Here is an 18302-nt window from a genome sequence, read left to right on the forward strand (position 1 = left end):
TGGGGGGGGGGGGTCTCAGAGACAACAGGGTGGCCACGCCAGACTAGCCTGAGCTACAGAGAGGTCCAGGCCAGCCCGTCTCAAAGACCTTGTCTTGGGCTGGAGAGATGGCTCAGAGATTAAGATCTCTTCCAGAGATCCAGAGTTCAATTCCCAGCAACCACATGGTGGCTCACAACCAACTGTGATGGGATCTAACGCCCTCTTCTGGTGCATCTGAAGACAGTGACAGTGTACTCATATATGTAAAATAAATAAATCTTAAAAAAAAAAAAGGCCTTATCTCAAAAAGAGGGGTAGTATTAGAACCAGTCAGAGACATGGGGAAAGTAGGAATTCAGGACTGGTTTTCTTTTCCTGGGCTGTGATTATAATCATGTTCTGAGTTGCTAAATGGTCATGGTTGTCAGCAGACCACGCTCCACAGCTCTCTCGTGAGGCTCCACACAGGGGACAGCGGCCTAGAGAATCTGTAAGACTCCCCGTGTGTCCCAGGTAGTACTCAGAGATGGGGTGAGCACAGAGACCCCTGGAAACCCATCTGTGGCCTGTCCCCACAGGAAACCAACCTCCTCCTGATGACTCCCTCAGAAAAGGTGGCAGGCTAAGAGTGGTGACTCAAATGCTCTTCTTCCCACCACAAGGTCCCACTGCCAGCTCAAGCCAGCTGTTACCCTGCCTCCCTGACAGCTTTGTCCTGGTGTCACCTCCGTCACACACTCTTGTCCCTGGTGGGCCTGGGGAACATGATATGATGGCCTTCCATCTTGGACATATAGGGGTATTAGCCTATGTCTAGAAGCGGGGCCAAAGACAAATGGTTCCTGTGGGTGCTGAGACTGTTCCTGACAGACAAGCCCATTCTGGGAGGGGTCCCGTGCCTAAACTCTGATGTCCTGGTGATCTAGCCATGTCCCCCGTGATTGCTGTGGTAGCAACCTGGGAGGGAACCCCTGACCCTCTCTCTCTAGTGGGCAGCCTTGGCTCTCAGCTCACCAGATACAGATGAGAAAACTTGTCAGGAAGCAGAGAAAAGAAAAAAGCCAGCAGGTTGAGTGGCTTTCACCCGTGCCAAACATCCTTGTAGGTATCTGCCCCTGCTACCTCCAGCTGCCATTGCTGACCTGGCCTCCCCTCCCCTCCCTTCCCCTCTCCTTCTTGTGGCTGGCAACAGGTAAGAAAATGGCTACCACAAGTAGAGCCCATTTTCTGCCTCACGAGTTACCCAGTGCCCAGAGTCCTCAGCTCAGGGATTGTCCCCCACCACCAAGCTCAGCACACGGGCTCACTGTGAAGGCACTGTGAGGTGGTCATATCGTCCATGAAGCAGGATGGCAAGTGACTTATGATGCATCCGCCACCAACACACTCTCAGGACATAGACCAATCATTTGGGGTCCTGGGAAAGAGTCAGACTGTTTGCACACAAACCATGGGGAAACCCAGCAAAGGTACAGCCCCCGCTGAGGAAGACATGCCCTGGTATCGGCTCTCAGCACAGAGGAAGACATGCCCTGGTATCGGCTCTCAGCACATACCACACAGAGAGCACTGGTACCTGGCTGGTGGGACGCCCCCCTCCCCACCTGCTTACCAGTCCATTGGGCATGGTCTGCTGTCCACAATTCAAGTACATGAAGTGGTTATTGTAGCCCGTGTGCAGGTGCGTGGCCATTCTGGGGGTGATGGAGAACAGGAAACATCTGTTGTCCCCTGGAAGTGACAGAGAGCCAAGGAAACAGTCACTGCCTTGGAACCAGGTACAAAGAACTGCAGATACCAACAGGCTGTATCTCAGAACACAGCAACAAAGATCTTGTGCATCTTCAGGGGGGTGGGTATGGATTGAAGATCAGGAGCAGTCCCCAAACCCTGCACAAGACAAACCTTATGGATGTCTGGGAATTCAGATGGAGAAGGTGGAAGGATCCGATGGCAGGGACTAGACAGTGTGGCCATCTTAAGACCTGGCCACAGGAGCTGAGACCAGAGCTCTGCCATCACTTCCCAGTATTAGCATGGACCATCCAGGAACATTAGCATGGGAGCAAGTGGGTCTCCTAACTGGTAAGCCAGAGGCAGGTGGTCAGCATGGAGATGTGGACAGCTGATGCACAGCCTGCACAGGTCAGTGTGTGATGTGGTGTGGGGCCTGCCCCCCCCCCCCGACACACACAAAAAGTACACTCCATGCAGGAGACAGCACACCTCCAGGGCTGTCAGGATGGGAACAGACAGAGCCCAGTCACTGTCTACCACCGTCTCAGGGTGCAGGGTGGGTACATGGGATGTAAAAAGGCTGCCACTGAGCCAGGCGTAGTGCACGCCTAGAATCCTAATACAGGAGCAGCTGAGACAGAGGGATTGCCTTGAGGCCAGCCTGGGCTACTGAGTTCCAAATCAACCTGAGCATGACCCTCTTAAGAGGAAGAAAGAGCAAGGGAGAAGGAAAGAAGGGAGAAAGGGAGAGAGGGAGAGAGGGAAAGAGGGAAAGGGGAAGGGAGAGGAGAGAGGGGAGAGGGGGAAAAAGAGGGAGGGGGAGAGGGCGAGGGAGAGAAAGAGTACACTCAAGAGGGATGTGTGCATGGCACATGCCTTTTGTCCCAGCACTCACAATCTCTCTTTGAACTCAAGGCAGCCTGGTCTACATATGGGATTCCAAAACAGCCATGGCTACATACTGTCTCAAAAACAAACAAACAAACAAACAAACAAAAAGACATCAAAGGAGGAGGGAGGGAGGAAAGGAGGGAGTACTGGGGTGGGGGGAGTCAGTCAAAGCCCTGGCACAGACAAGGTCCTCCAGTCCCCTGTCCTCTGCATTTGGATGAAAAAGCCAAGTGGCATTTCTTGAGGTCCAGTGCTGTCCAACAGCTACTGGGCCCCATGACACCAGGCAAAAGGACGGACAGGACCACAGTCTGGGCTGTGGAGGCTACATTGGGAAGACCACTCCCTGGTTTACCAGCGAGGACCTAAGAGCCCTGCTGTTCTCTTCTGAGCCTGTCAGAGCATCACCACAGCACAGCACAGTGCTTTCTACCTCCAGCAAACACAAGCGAGCATCACGACTGGTCACCACGCAGGGAAAGGACGCCAGAGAACAAGCACCTGCCCAGAGCTGAGGCACCAAGTCCCGGCTGCTCCGGCAGAAGCCTAGGGACTCCAACACACCAGGGAAACACAGCCTGAGCTGGGGCAGAACATGCTCTAACATGCTAGCATGTGCGAACCTGGCATGGGATCCCCAGCGCCAAGAAAAGGAAAACCTCACCAAAGCCAAGTGCCATTCGCTCACACCTCTGAGCTGGCGACTCCTTGGGCAGGCATGGCTGCCCTCTGCTGGAGTGCCAGGCTCCAGGGCAAGTGAGGTCTGGAAGCACCCTCCTCACCAGGGTCAAGCCTACCTGTTTCAAAACCACAGAGACCCCAGCACTGCCAGAGGGTGGAGGTCGGCGCAAAGGCTCTGGAGGAAGTGGGGTTCTTGTCTCACTCAACCCTCGAGTGGAGCCTGTGGGGTCACAGCGAGGTGTGGCCTGCCCTGGACTGTCTAGTGGGCTGCAGGGCTAGCCCTTCCTAGGACAACACAGCAAATGGCACATACACGCAACAACCCTGGACAAACCATTCTGACCGGAAGCTCTCCGGGGGATGGCAGCCCCCACCCACGCCCCCAACCCCATTCCAGGCTCCAGGGCCGCATTTGCAGAGGGAAGGTATGGAAGCATTGAGGTACACTGTAACACTGGGGCACCAGTGCTGGCACCTTGGGAGAGAGCGGTCCGTCTGTGAGCACAGGAAGCTTCCTGGCACCCGTGGAGGAGCCTGGAGACAGCTCTTGTGAGGGCAGTGAGGAAAGGTACAACTGACTCGGTCACACATGGAGCCTCTCTGCAGACAACACAGCCACAAAATCACATCCCCTCCTGTGCATCCATCTTGAGAGAGTACATGTGTGTGCAAACATGTATGGAAGCCAGAGGCTGTGCCCAGGCAGCGGCCATCTCACTAGCCCCACTCCAAGCTTCTTCCACCCTTCCATAGCAGGTTGAGATGCCTGCTGATCTGAGTGTGAAATGCACCACCCAGGCTCACTTGTCTGAACATGTAGGGCTGACTGGGAAGGAGAGGAGGAAGAGCTTCTATGGTCTTAAGAGGTTACAGCCCAGGGCCACTGCTGCCCAGCCCCCACAGAAACATGTGTGCATGTGTGTTTTGCCTACATGCGTGTACATCACATGTGTACCTATGGCCCTCAGAGGCCGGAAGAGGGAGATGCTCTGGAATTGGAGTTACAGACAGCTGTGGGCTATGTCTCTCCAGCCCTACTACAATGCTTCTAAAGCCACCAAGATGTAGGCAACCAGGTGACTGCTCCCACCACCACAGGTTGACCCCCCATGATGAACTGTATCCCTAAAAACTGTGAGCTACAACACAGCTTCTTGGTCACAGCAACAAAAATCAGTGCCCTGGTTCCATCTCTGTTGCTCTGATAAGACCCAGACAACAAGCAACACAGGACTGAGGGAGATTTGTCTCATATTGCCAGATTACAGCTCATCATTTTAGGGAAGTTGAGGCAAGAACTCAGGCAGCTAGGCACACCATATCCACAGTCCATGGCAGAGAGGGACCGCCCCCACAATGCTCACTTGCTCTCAGCTAGATTTCTTCACAAAATGGCACCACTGACAAGGGACGGGGTCTTCCCACATCAATTAGCAGTCTGCTCTGGACAACACCTAAGACTGTTACAGTATCTTTAGTCTCCTGATATAACTGTTGTCTCTGGGGCTCACTGCCCCCAGTTGCTAACCCCTAGGCCTAGGCCCAGAAGCTTCTAGCCTCTGTTCAGTTTCCTCTAGGCCTAGAATGTTTTCAGCCTCTGAGACTTACTGATGAATAAGAGACTCCCTTTCCTGTTCTTTCTGATCTTTGGCTGGGTGGTTTGACTCAGCTGTTCTGACTCAAAACTCCTCTCCACGATGACTGATTCAATCTGGCTTCTCTCCCTCTGCTTCTCCTGAATATTGCTCTGTCTAACCTCCAACTAACTCTGGCAATCTGCTCTAATCTTCTGGCTCACTCTCACTCTCACTCTCTGGCTTGTTCGGCCTTCACCTGTGTCTAGCTTGTTCTCTCTGCAACCTGTCTCTGTAAAACTCTCCTGGTAAACTACCTCCTTCTCTCCTACCCTCTAAGTAGAGGCTTCCCTTCCCTCTCTCTTCTCCCCAGAGTTGGGTGTACTCTATTTGGTCAAACCTTTCTCTGATTCGTCACTTTGTCTGCCACTCCATTAAACATCACTTTTAAATATGGCTGCTTTCTTATACAAACTGACTTTACCTTCATTATTTGGGATTAAAGGTGTGTATGAAGGACAGAGCCGCATCTCAAGTAGAAACGGGTATTTTCAGTAAATAAAACAATCTTGCTGGGGTTGCGGGGGGCAGGGCGGTCACAGTGTGACCTGCACCATAAGACACCCTTCTCAGGGGTTCTAGGTTGTGCCAGGTTGGCAGTTAGCACTGCCCAGCATAGTACCCACTGCTTACCTTGAAACTGAGGCTTAACTTCCCAAGAGCAGGAAGCAAAGCCACCAAAGATGTAGCCGTCCCTGTCCTCAAGGACAACCAGGCTGGGCCCCTGGTTTGTGATGTGGCTGCAGAGCTGGGAGAAGCTCTGCCCATGGAGCTGTGTGGAGAACAGCAGGCGCCAGCGGTGCCGATGCTCCTGGGCCAGGTGGGAGCTCAGGTAGATAACAGACAGTACATCCAGGATGCTCTCGAAGTGCCTGCCTTGGTCCACGAGGCGCTCAGGGACCAGTGTGGACAGGTCAAAGGATGAGCCCAGGAGGCACAGGCCCTTGTGGATGATCACACTCAGAAACACGCCCACTTGAGGGACGCGGAACACCCACTCCTCAATCATGGCTTGGTCACAGATCTGGTCCAGGCACTGAGGGCCCAGAGACTGGTGGCCATCTAAGAAAAGAGAAAATCAGGATGGCTGAGTGCACTGTGCCGCCTTATGGTCACTGTCCAAACCTTTGAAAAACCAATCTAAAAATCACAAGGCGCTGGGAGGTGGCTCATCTGAGCTGGGGCATGTTACAAATCTAATGAGCACTCCCAACTTTAAATACCTGCTATGACAATTTACTGTAACATACCACAATATTCACATTATACAGATTAGAAGCATATTTTGAATATATTAGTAAAACTCTCTTCTCTGTTTCTTTGAACAATTTTGTTCTTGTTCAAAAATCTCATGTAGCTCAGGCTAGCCTCAAACTCACTATGTAGCTGAGGGTGACCTTGAACTCTCATCCCCCAGCTCCATCTCCCAAGAGCTGAGGTCACAGATAAGTGTGTGCCACAACTAATTTATGTGGTGCTGGGGCTTGAACCCAAGGCCTTGTGGGTGCCAGGTACTACCAACTGAACCACAAGCTACCTTTGTTCTAATGTTAAGGTGACCACTAGAAAAATCTAAACTTCGTAGACTGGCCTATTTTGTGGTCTGGTATTGACTTGAATAGTTTGACTGTGATAGCCCCTCAGCTTTTCCCTCTCCTCAGACTGCACTTCGGTAGCCCGTGACAATGGAAGGTCTTTTCAAGGAAGCCCAGCCTGGGAATCCCTCAGCTCCAATATCTGCAGAGGTCACATTTAGCTGGGGGCAACAGAAGGCTGGAGACCTGCACTGTACCCTGGCCGGGCGGGGCGGGGCTCACGGAGCACCTGCTGGCCTACCTGGGAGGAACAAGCCTCTTTCCAGAAATGTGCACAGAGCGGCTCTCCACTCCTAACTCCAAAGAGCTGGGGTAACAGGATAACCTGTGGAACTCCCTTGGGATTTCAATTTGGGGTCCCCAGGTGTAAAGCAGAGGTGAGCTAGAGCCTGCTACGTTGCCATGGAGACAGGAGGCGCATGAATGGTTAAACTCACAGAGACAAAGGCTCTGCTCACACTGTTTGTTGGGAGTGGAAACCCAAGTGTGAACTCAGTAAGGTTGATCTTTTTGTTGCTGTTGGTTTTGGAGACAGGGTTTCTCTGTGTAGCCCTGGCTGTCCTAGAACTTGCTCTGTGGACCAGGCTGGCCTCAAACTCAAAAGATCTGCCTGCCTCTGCCTCCCGAGTACTGGCATTAAAGGCATGTACACCTGGTGGTAAGGTTGGATTTCCAACACCCTTGTCTCTTTTTCTTTTTTTAGTGTACCTATATTAAAATTTATTGGGGTGCTATTAGGGGAAAACATTTCTGGAGGGGTTGGATAATGGAAAAAGCTTGAACACTGTTATAAGTTAATCTCTTGGTCACATGCATTTCCCTTCACCACCAATTGTTATGCTGAGTAAAATATGTGGCATTTGGTATCTGAAAATTTTATAAGAACAGAATATTTCTAGGACAATAATCCCAGAGTAAGGTGACACATATCAGTTCTAAGCACGCAGTACCCAACACCCTTGTCTTAAATGCCTGTGACTCTAGCTCCAGAGGATATGACACCATCTCCTGGCCTTTGTAGGCACTCACACATGTGCTCATATACACACACACACAAATAAAACTAACTAGATGAGTTAAAACACTAATAGCAATGGAAACGGAAGCCGCTATGGGAACCTCTGGGATGCAGCCAAAGGACTGTTTACAGAGAAACTTTACAGCTACAAACACCTACCCTGAAGAAGACCGGCCTCAACTTCATCATCTAAACCATAAGAATGTAGGAAGACAGGGCCAAGAGGATGGCTCAGTTGGTAAAGTCCCTGCCAAGCAAACCTGAAAACATGAGTTCAGACCCACAGCTGTGTCTCTCTACCCTCAGCACTAGGGAGGGGAGGCAGCCAGGTGCAGCCCTGGGCTCCCTGGGCTTCCTGGGCTCCCTGGGCTCCCTGGGCAGCCAGCCTAGCAGACTGGTAAGTCCCAGATTCAGTGAGAGACCCTGACTCAAAATATAAGACAGTGAGTGGTTAAAGATGATGCCTAACATGAACATGTATAAACACACACATACACACATACACACACTACACACAGAGATACATACACACACCACACACACATACAATACACACAGATACATACATACACACACACTACACAGAAAGATACATACGTACACACACTACACACAGAGATACATACATACATACACACATATACACACCACACACATACACACACAAACATATACACACATGTACACACCACACATGCATACTGTCTTAGTCAGGGTTTATATTCTTGCACAAACATCATGACCAAGAAGCAAGATGAGGAGGAAAGGGTTTATCAGCTTACACTTCCACATTGCTGTTCATCACCAAAGGAAGTCAGGAGTGGAACTCAAGCAGGTCAGGAAGCAGGAGCTGATGCAGAGGCCATGGAGGGATGTAACTTACTGGCTTGCTTCTCCTGGCTTGTTCAAATTGCTTTCTTATAGAATCCAAGACCACCAGCCCATGGATAGCACCACCCACAAGGGGCCCTCCCCCCTTGATCACTAATTGAGAAAATGCCTTATAGCTGGATCTCATGGAGGCATTTTCTCAACTGAAACTCCTTTCTCTGTGATAACTCCAGCTTGTGTCAAGTTGACGCACAAAACCAGCCAGTACACATACACCTATACACATACACAATACACACAAAGATATATACATATATACATATATACATATACACATAAATGTACATATATACACACCACACACAAACATACAGACATACAAACATACATACACACACGGAAACATACATATATACACATATACACACACTATACACAGAGATACATACATACACACAGACATACACACACAAACATATACACACAACAAACATAGATATACAGACATGTAATATACATACATAGAAACATAAATATATATACATATATATATTATGTATATATATATACACACACATACAAACACACACACACACAGAGAAACTAAAAAGACACAATCAAGTCTAATGCAAACAGAGGTAAAATGGACTAGGAAAGCAGGAGAGAAGAACCTCCTACACTGCTTTTAAAAATAGTTTTGTTTTTAATTAAAAGGTCTGCAGAGACAGCTCAGTGCGTTAGGGCGAACACTGCTCTAGAAGAGGACCTGAGTTTGGTTCCCAGCATCTACGTGTAACTCCAGCTCTTGTGGATCTGATGCCTTCTTCTGGCCTTCACTGGTATCTGCATGCACACACTCATACATGTACACACACGCATGCGCGCACACACACACACACAACTCACACATATAAAAATAAACCTTTTTTTAAAAAAAAAAAATCAACAAAAATACTGAGATCATTTCTATAAGACTGACCAAGGAAAAGGATTTCAGACACTGAAACCAGAGGAGGGCGCATGATGTCACAAGGGCCTCTGCACAGCTGAGGTACACGAGGACATCCCACAGCAATGGCAGAGCCTCCCTGGGAGGGTCTAGGCATGGCAGCTGTTACCCTCCATCACGCCAGGTCTGACTCGAGAGAACAGTCCCACACTTGCCTTGAAACTTCATCTCGGAGAGGAGCTGGGCAACCATCGCCTGCATACTGTCAGGGAGCACGGCGGATTTCCTGCAGGTCCAGCCTCGGAGCTCACACCGGTGGGTCAGCACGTGCACCACAGAGGCCACCAGATCCTCTGTGAACTGGGAGATGCTTCACTGTTAAAGCCAAACCCTCCCCCACCCACACTCACCTGGCACATCACAGTGAAGATGGTGATGTCTATCTCTCAGTAACGATCACAGTGGACCACAGCGTGGGCGCCACTCACCCGGTCTAGCTCCTCATGGATTCTTTTTCTTTTCTTCTCTTTCCCTTTCTTTTCTTCCTTTTTTTTTTTTTTTTTTTTTTAGCATTTCACACAGCTCAGACTGGCCTCCAACTTACCACGGAGCTGAGGATGATTCTGCCCCTCCAGCCTCTACCTGCTAAGGGCTGGGATTACAGATGTGGGTCTCTACACTTGCTTCAAAAGCTGCTGTGGGCTTGGTGGATGTCATTCTCACCATGTGAGAACATCCCTAAACCCTCCTCCACTTTTTGTAAAGTTTTGACCAGGGTTTTACCAAGGTGCCTAGGCTGGCCTTTGACCCTCTTGAGTAGCTGGGATGTCAGATCTGTGCCACCAGGCCTGGTTTTCATTTTTCATTACACACTTAGCTCCCCTGAAAGTTTGCCAAATCCCTAGTTCAAGAGTTCCGAATTGGGCCAGGCGGTGGTGGCGCACGCTTTTAATCCCAACACTTGGGAGGCAGAGGTAGGTGGATTTCTGAGTTCAAGGCCAACCTGATCTACAGAGTGAGTTCCAGGACAGCTGGAGCTACACAGAGAAACCCTGTCTGGAAAAACAAACAAACAAACAAACAAACAAACAAAAGAGTTCCAAATCGGGCTGGCAAGATGGTTCGGCAGGTTAACTCTTCTGGAAGTCCAGAGTTCAAATCCCAGCAACCACATGGTGGCTCACAACTACCCATAATGAGATCTGACGCCCTCTTCTGGTGTGTCTGAAGACAGCTACAGTGTACTTAGTTATAATAATAAATAAATCTTTGAGCTGGACGGAGCAGGGACTGAGCTATCGGGAACAACCGAAGTGAGCAGAGGTCCTAAGTTCAATTCCCAACAACCACATGATGGCTCACAACCATCTGTACAGCTATAGTGTACCCATATACATATAATAAATAAATTTTAAAAAAAAGAGTTCCAAATCAACCAAACTGTTATGTGGACTCAGTTCCCTGAAGCTGGTCAGTATCATTATGTAAGCTGCTGTCCCAAGTCCCCCACCCATGGACAACAAGTATGTACCTTCTGGACATCTCTGGTTTTGGTAGGACCCTCTGCAGCTGAGATCATGTTCGTAACCATAAGGCCCTTCTCTTCACAGGTTCCTCTCAACAGCTGGGACAGGAATGTAGCGAACTGCTCCCTGGAAACATTGTTGCAGCTCCCGTGTACCCTGTCAGTTGGCTTCACCCTCCGCATGCCGTTATATAGTCTGGTGAGCATCGCTGGGGGAAGGGCCTCCTTGACATGCCTCTGTTGGGAACAAACAGAAGAGTGAGCTAAGCAGAGTTTACTGGGAAACAAGCTGACTACAAGACCCACAGGTTGAGAACCGCTGCTCTAGAGGATCAAGCTTTTGAATGGCTTTGAAGACAGTACCCATCCCAGGAGAAGCATGGCAGGCAGTCACCCTGAGGACATGGCCAGCTCTCCCCTCTTAAACTGAGACTTTGGTGTTGAGTGAGGACACTGTGAAATTCCCTGACCATATTGTAGAGGTGACAGATGGCTGAGACACCAGGTGTGGTCCGAGCCACCACCAGAAGGACGCAGCTCTTCTCCAATGTTACACATCAAGTTAGAAATGCCCTGAACGAGCCGGGCGGTGGTGGCGCACACCTTTGATCCCAGCACTTGGGAGGCAGAGGCAGGTGGATTTCTGAGTTTGAGGCTAGCCTGGTCTACAGAGTGAGTTCCAGGACAGCTAGGGTTACACAGGGAAACCGTGTCTCGAAAAACCAAAAAAAAAAAAAAAGAAATGCCCTGAATGCTGTCTCATCACAATTCATTCCGAGTTCCATCCCTCCCCCTCCATCCATCTTTCCTTCTGACCCTTCCTCCTGTTTTCTGAGACAAAGCCTTACTATGTAGTCCTGCACTAACGACTCGGCGACCTTCCTTAGTCAGCCTCCTGAGTGTGTGGACCACGGACATGCGAGACCATGCCGGGCACCAGGTCCTCACTTTAGTACACATAAGACTCTGTATGTTTTCACCTGTGGTCCCAACAACTTGGAGGGCTAAGGGGGGAGAACCACTTATCAAGGCCAGCCTGGACTATACAGTGAGTTACAGGCTAGACCAATGTTGGCTATACACCAAGACTGTCTCAAAAAAACAGGGTAAGAGTATTGTTCACCCATGGCTCATGGCTACTTTCTACCCTACGAGGACAGATTGGGGTAGCTGTGACAGTCATGGAGCCAACCATACCAAAAACGGGCCTTTCAACCTAAAATCAGTTTTTTAGCGCTTGGCACAACTGCAGACCCTAAATCCCCTCCATGTGGTCGCTCTTGCCTTCAGTGCCTCCAGAGAGAATGTCCTCGTTGCCACACTGCCTTCACTAGTTGACAGGGCAGCAAACAGCCTGTCCACTTCAGCCTGCTCCTCGGGCAAGAACCTTAAGTCCATCTTCTGGCCGGACAGGCTTTTGGCATTCCCCATCTTGCCTGCTTTCTGGAACTCTCTGCAGACCAGAAAGAAAGAGAAGCCACAGCATGAGAGTCACAGCGTGAGAGCCACAGAAGTATTGAGGGCCCATGGTCAGGGACTGACGGCTCACTGCAAAATGCAGCTAAAATACTTTTGATGGAAATTTTAATCTGATGGGGTGGAAATTAACATCGGACACACATGACGTCCGAAGGTCCCCGAGTCAACTGAAGCAATCTGGATTCCTTCTGAAAACACACTCCTTGGCTCTGGTGTGGTGGCACACCACACCATTCAGGAGTGTGTTCAATCCTACCATTCAGGAGATTGAAGCAGGGGTGCTGGAGGCTGTGAGCCTGAGGCCAGCCTGAGCTACATAGTTATGTTTTGGCACTTCTTTTTCGTGGCTGTATAATATGCCATTGTATGGACATACCACATTTTGTTGTTACCAGTCACTAACTGGCAGGCATCTGAGCTGCTTCCACTGTAGGGGCTGTTAGAGATAGTACTGCTGCAACCCCGTCTACTTGGGCCCCTCTTTTTCAGGTTTCTATATTCCACCCACGGGCTTCAAGCCTCAGACACGACGGGACAGTGGAACTTTGATATCTTCAGGAGCTGCCATCTTGTTCTCCAATTTACATTCCACCAGCCCAGCACAAGGTCCCATGCTCTCCACATCCTTGCCAATCTTTGTGCTTTGCTGTCTTTTGCGGGTTGGGGGCCCTGCTCCTGACAGGCTTCCATGTTACCAAGTTTCCCCTGAAGATATGTCCCTCCAGAGGGCTCACAAAGGTGAGCTGGAAGTGGGGCTCATTCAACACTACCCCTATACACCAACATTCAATCTAACTGCTTTAAAGATTCTCAGTGGCAGCTCCAGACCGCACTCCTCAACCAGGACGACGGGCTGGCCTCACTTTGAAAGTGGACAGACAGCAGTATGGCTGAACCCCATCCCTCCAGAGACACAGCCTGTGTAGTCACACTGAGCAGACCCACTGGGGACTGCCACCCTAAGCAGCAGCTCAGCCATCTGGGACTCAAGTTATCGGTGGCTGCAGCTGAGTTTTAAAAAGCCACGGACTTCCAGGTGTTGGGATCACCAGATACAATGTTGCGGCTGTTTAGGGAAGGGGAGGGGCAACTGCTTAGGAGGGGGGACCATGAAGAATAATGTGCTTCAAGGCAGCTAGAAGGGTAGACTTCCAGTGTCCAGGGTGACAGCTATGCCGGTCACCCAGACTTTGAAAGCACAGCAGGGGGTCGGGGTCGGGGAAGCATTGCTTCTGCAGTTCACTGAAACCATCCGACCACCGGAACGTCGTGGTGACCCCGTGAAGTGTCCTGAGGCAGGGTTAGGGCAATAGCAACGGAAAATGCCAACACAGCTCCAGTCCTGGAGTCAGAGCTGCAGACCAGGGTGTGAGGAGAACTCCACCAAAGGGGACAGTGCAGTGATTCAGTATCTCAATTTCTGCCCAAGAAGTAAGAGGGTACAGAAGGGCTAGGACATAATTAGGAAGAGTGGTTAGCAGCCATGGGAACAGGGAGAGACAGACGCTGGCTCGTGTGGGTACATACATGGTGCCCACTCTCATCTGTGCAGCCTGGCCTTGCCCTGTATGGGGGGGGGGGGCTTAATGATGCCACTGCTGCAGACTGTCTGTGTGCCACAGGAGAGTGAGAGCCCGTCCCCTGCCACAGTACAGAGTGGCTATTGGCTGGCACACACTAAACTCACTAAGGGCCGAAGGCATAGCACACCTGGCAGCCCCGGGCCTTTCGAGGCATCACCTGTGGCTACAAGAGGTCTCAAGTTTTACTTCTCCCGTACCAAAAGGTGTGTGGATTTACCAAAGTCACCAAAAACTTTGCCACCATTTCTCCCTGAACCCTCCTGCAGATGACAGACCCGTGACAATACACCCAGGCGTATGATATTCCACCCACAGGCTGGGCTTTAAGCCTCAAAGCACCCCGCTGTCCCCCTCCTAGAAAATCTGAAGGAAGCCTGGCCTGGTGGTGACATCCGTAATCCAGGCACTTGGGAGGCTGTGGCAGGGTAGTGAGTTCAAGGCCTGGCCTGGGCTACATAGTAAGGTCTTCTCCCTCTCAATCGATCAATCTAGAAGCAAGCAAGCATCCAAAGGCCTGAGGGCTCCTGACAGCTGTGCCTCAAGTAATCTACTAAGGGAATGGTTTGCAGACAGTAGCCCCCTGTCAGGGATGGAGGTTCGAGGACTGCTGGTGGCTGCTCCTACCCTGGCAAGCTCCCAATGGCTTGTGAGATAAGACATACCTTCTCAGGGAGGCTTCCTTCCTCCTTGTTGGCCCTCGTTATCCTTCTCTACCTCCTGTTTCCAACTGTTTGGCACTCACAACTTTTCCTGAAAACTTTTCCCCTCCTCCACCTCACCTCCAAGACTCTGCATAGACCCTGTGCCACCCTGTCCTCCGAACCACTAGCTTGGTGCTGCTAAGTCCCCTGACTCCAAGGAGACTCTGCCAAGTGCCACAAGCTGATTCCTTCTCATCCTCTAAGGACCTTCCTGGTAGTTCCCACCCCGGGGGGTGAACTCTTCCCTCTCCCTGTCCTTCCCTGTCCCCCATGGTGTCCCCATGTCCCCAACACCTGACCCTAGAGTCCTTCCCTCAGGCCATGCCTGGCTCCTGACTCCAATCTGAAGGCCACAAAAAGGGACTTTGTTTCAAGACCATCCTCCTGTGCCTTAGCCTGAGGTAACGGGACATGTGTACTGATGTGTGGTGTTCCTCTACAGCCTCTCGGGAGATGGCTTGCTCTCTGTCATAGCTAATCTTGCCTGGCAACGTTATGAATTTGGAACCACCCAGGAGACATAGTTCTGGGTGGGTCTGTGGAGGATTTTTTGAGATTAGGTTCATTGACATAGGAAGACCCACCCAAACTGTGGGTGGCGCCATTCCCTAGGCTGGGGGCCTTGATTGAATAAGCGGGAGAAAGCCAGCTGAGCACCAGTGTTCCTCTCTCTCTCTCTCTCTCTCTCTCTCTCTCTCTCTCTCTCTCTCAGCTTCCTGACTGTGGGTGCTGTGTGACCAGCTGCCTCACGCTCCTGCTTCCATCCTCTCCCCCCTGGGATGGGCTGTACCCTCAAACTGTGAGCCAAAATCAATCTCTTCCCTCTTAAATAGCATCTGTCAGGTGTTTGGTCACAGTGACAGAAAAGGTCGATGTCACCTTCTCCCTCCATTTTGTGAGTTTCCTAATGCTAATGCTCGACCAGGGCCTAAGAAGCCCCCAAGGGCTCAAGCCCACCCTGACCCCACGAGAACCTCATGGTCAGCACCACCTGCCCCACTATGCCCTGCCTGCCCCTGCACAGTAATATCAGCTGCATAACCCACGGCCTGCTAGTGCTAACCCATAGCAGTGGGAGGTTGGGGGATGATTTACTGAGAAAGTATTTGCTAAACCCCAGGGCTTGAACAGAAAACTAGCCAGGGGCAGCACAGGACAGGACCAGATGCCAGGACAGAGCCAGAACCAGGCTGCTTGGTGGGGAAGGTGGAGGGAGAGGAAGGGCAGGTTTGGAGCCCACAGCTCAGGGAGGACTGGGGAAGAGATCCCGAGAACACAACTCTACCCTCTGTACCAGCCCAGCCGCTACAGCTGTCTCCATTCAGCAGCAGCAAGAACCCACACTCTCCCTCCAGGCTGCAAGCTCGTCAGTTTCCTGGAGAAAGGTCTTTGATGTGTCAGGGGCAGGTTCTGTCTGCTGCACAGGACCTCCATGGGGACCCCCATGGGGTAGCTTTCCCCTGGCAACTTATGTTACTGTAAGGTCAGTGTTAGAAAGGGGGTTTTGTAACCCTCCTGGCTTGAGGGCTGCCTCTCATAACCACACCTCTCTGCCCACCTCCTGCTATTTGCCACGCCTGGCTCCTGGTTCCAGTTACATTGGAAGTCCCGCCTCTACAGAGACCAAAGAAGCCGCTGATTGGGCCCGCATGCTGACGAACTTGGGGGAGGGGTTTTGCCTCATCTATTCTACCTGTTGGCTTGTAACAAAGAGATTATTAAATTCAAGCTGGCAGGGTGACCATACCTCCTTAATGCTGTCTAATTTTTATAGAGCCTTCCATGTGGGTAAGGTATAATTATGGCTATCCTACCTCCTCCCAACTCCATATTCCAGGTAACCCATTGTTTAACGTTGCCGCTGGACAGCAACAGGTTTGAGCCAGGCGGTGGTGGCGCACACCTTTATTCCCAGCACTTGGGAGGCAGAGGCAGGTGGATTTCTGAGTTTGAGGCCAGCCTGGTCTACAGAGTGAGTTCCAGTACAGCCGGGGCTACACAGAGAAACCCTGTCTCGAAAAAACAAACAAAAAAAAAAAAAAAAAAAGAAAGGGGGGGAGGGGAGATGCTCATATCCACCGGGCAGAGGCCAGGGACCAAACAGGAGAGACTCTTTAAAGGTCACTCACAGTCCTGGCCATCCTCCACATGGGGCCTGAGCTCTGCAGTGGCAATCTGGACATAGGTGGCCTCCCCGGACACTTTTCCCATAACACTGGGCAGATGACTTTCCCACCGGAGCACAATCAGGGGGCAAGCCTTTGCCCGACCAGATCTAAGTCTCCTAAACCCACCTGTGCACTTCCTCGAACATTCCAGTCTCAGCAACAGTCCATCCTCAATATTCCACCGCCCTGAATAGCTAATCAGGTCCTTCTTCCCCTCCCCCGCCCCGCCTCCCCAGGTGAGCCATTCCTGGAGGAGCCCAGCCTCTCCCCAGTTGTGAAACCCCATCACCAACTCAGTACTACCCACACACACAGCCTTAAAAGGAGCTTGGCTGGCCGTGCTTTAATAAGCGTGGGTGAGCTGGGCAGTGGTGACCTACACCTTTAATCCCAGCCCTTGGAAGACAGAGACAGGTGGATTTCTGAGTTTGAGGCCAGCCTGGTCTACAGAGTTCCAGGACAGCCAGGGCTACACAGAAACCCTGAATCAGGAAAAAAAAAAAAGGGGGGGGGGGTAGGTGAATCATTTAACATCAGGCTGTAAGACTGAAGGAAGCTATGCTTCCCGGAAATCTAAGACAGACACAGATGGTTCCACGAGAATAGAAAGGAAAGGAGCTCTTTGCGTTTGTCACAGAGAATGGGACAGCCCCAAGCTCCTGGTGGCAGACTGGAGTGTGGCTCAGATTCTTCCCATAGGGCCTCCAAGAGATCATGACACTCTGATTCCTGGGGTCAACGGCCACAACCCCATCTGAACAGCCACACCAAGCCAATGTTCGAGTCCTGGAACCTATTGGGGCCTCTGCAGCTGGCAGCCCTCCATCTGTCCCAGCACCCCCGCAGCGGTGCAAGCCAGGACACCTTCCTCGCCTCCCCCTAACTTGGTTTTGAGCTCACCTCTGAAGGAACCCTTGTCTTAGAAAACAAGCAGGCCCACGGATCCCTTCAGATCCCAGCTTCACCCTTCCCAGGCACTCTCTGCTTGTCTGACAGTAGTCTTATTGTGGGAAGACTCCTCGGGGGCTGCTCAGGCCACCCCGAAGGCCTCCCTCCCTTCCCTGAGCTATCCCCAGCCTGGCCCAGGCCTCCCTCCCTCCGGCTCGCCAACCTTGGCCTACAGGGACCGACCTCCTTCCGGTGCGTCCAAGGCAGCAAGGTTGCCCGGGTCGCCCAGCCCATTCCCTAGCAACAGCGTTGACGGACGGTCATGAGCACCAATTGAAGAAGGGCCATTTAGGGGATGGAACCCGAGTAAGATTTTAACCAATGGGATTGTAGCTCACAGGGAGTAGGCGGAGCTTGGGATCGGAGAATTTGAGTCCGTAACAGAGGAACACCTGGGGATGGCTGACCGTGGCTCAGGTTCTGCAAAGGCTGGGCGTGGGGCTTGAGGAGGTACTGGAAAGCTGCTGAAGGGCTGGGAGCGGATCAGGAGGGCTTAAATGCAAGGAGCTGATAGAAGGTGGCTTCCAGCAAGGGAGCTGGGAGCAGAGGAGCTGAGAGCAATGTAGGGATGCTGGGAGCA

At 51.3% G+C, this 18302-nt stretch overlaps 1 protein-coding gene across 4 annotated transcripts in view; it reads right to left on the reverse strand.

Moving 5' to 3' along the window:
- The window catches only part of Meak7 (MTOR associated protein, eak-7 homolog), a 19959-nt gene extending 1978 nt beyond the window's left edge, over positions 1 to 17981 (reverse strand). The window contains exons 1-6 of one of the 4 annotated variants that reach the window (XM_031341566.1): positions 17906 to 17981; positions 12128 to 12296; positions 10850 to 11080; positions 9534 to 9678; positions 5559 to 5987; positions 1595 to 1713 (exon numbers count right to left, since the gene is read on the reverse strand). In XM_031341566.1, coding sequence (XP_031197426.1) covers positions 1595 to 1713; positions 5559 to 5987; positions 9534 to 9678; positions 10850 to 11080; positions 12128 to 12274 — 1071 coding nt within the window. In that variant the 5' untranslated portion in view covers positions 12275 to 12296; positions 17906 to 17981. Of the gene's footprint in view, positions 1 to 1594; positions 1714 to 5558; positions 5988 to 9533; positions 9679 to 10849; positions 11081 to 12127; positions 12297 to 16735; positions 16828 to 17674 lie in introns of those variants that run through there. The other 3 variants (XM_031341567.1, XM_031341565.1, XM_031341568.1) reach the window with 3 other exon arrangements.
- Positions 17982 to 18302: the final 321 nt, after the last annotated feature.

Source organism: Mastomys coucha, unplaced genomic scaffold (genome assembly GCF_008632895.1).
Source record: "Mastomys coucha isolate ucsf_1 unplaced genomic scaffold, UCSF_Mcou_1 pScaffold22, whole genome shotgun sequence".
In the NCBI taxonomy this organism is placed as follows: Eukaryota; Metazoa; Chordata; class Mammalia; order Rodentia; family Muridae; genus Mastomys; species Mastomys coucha.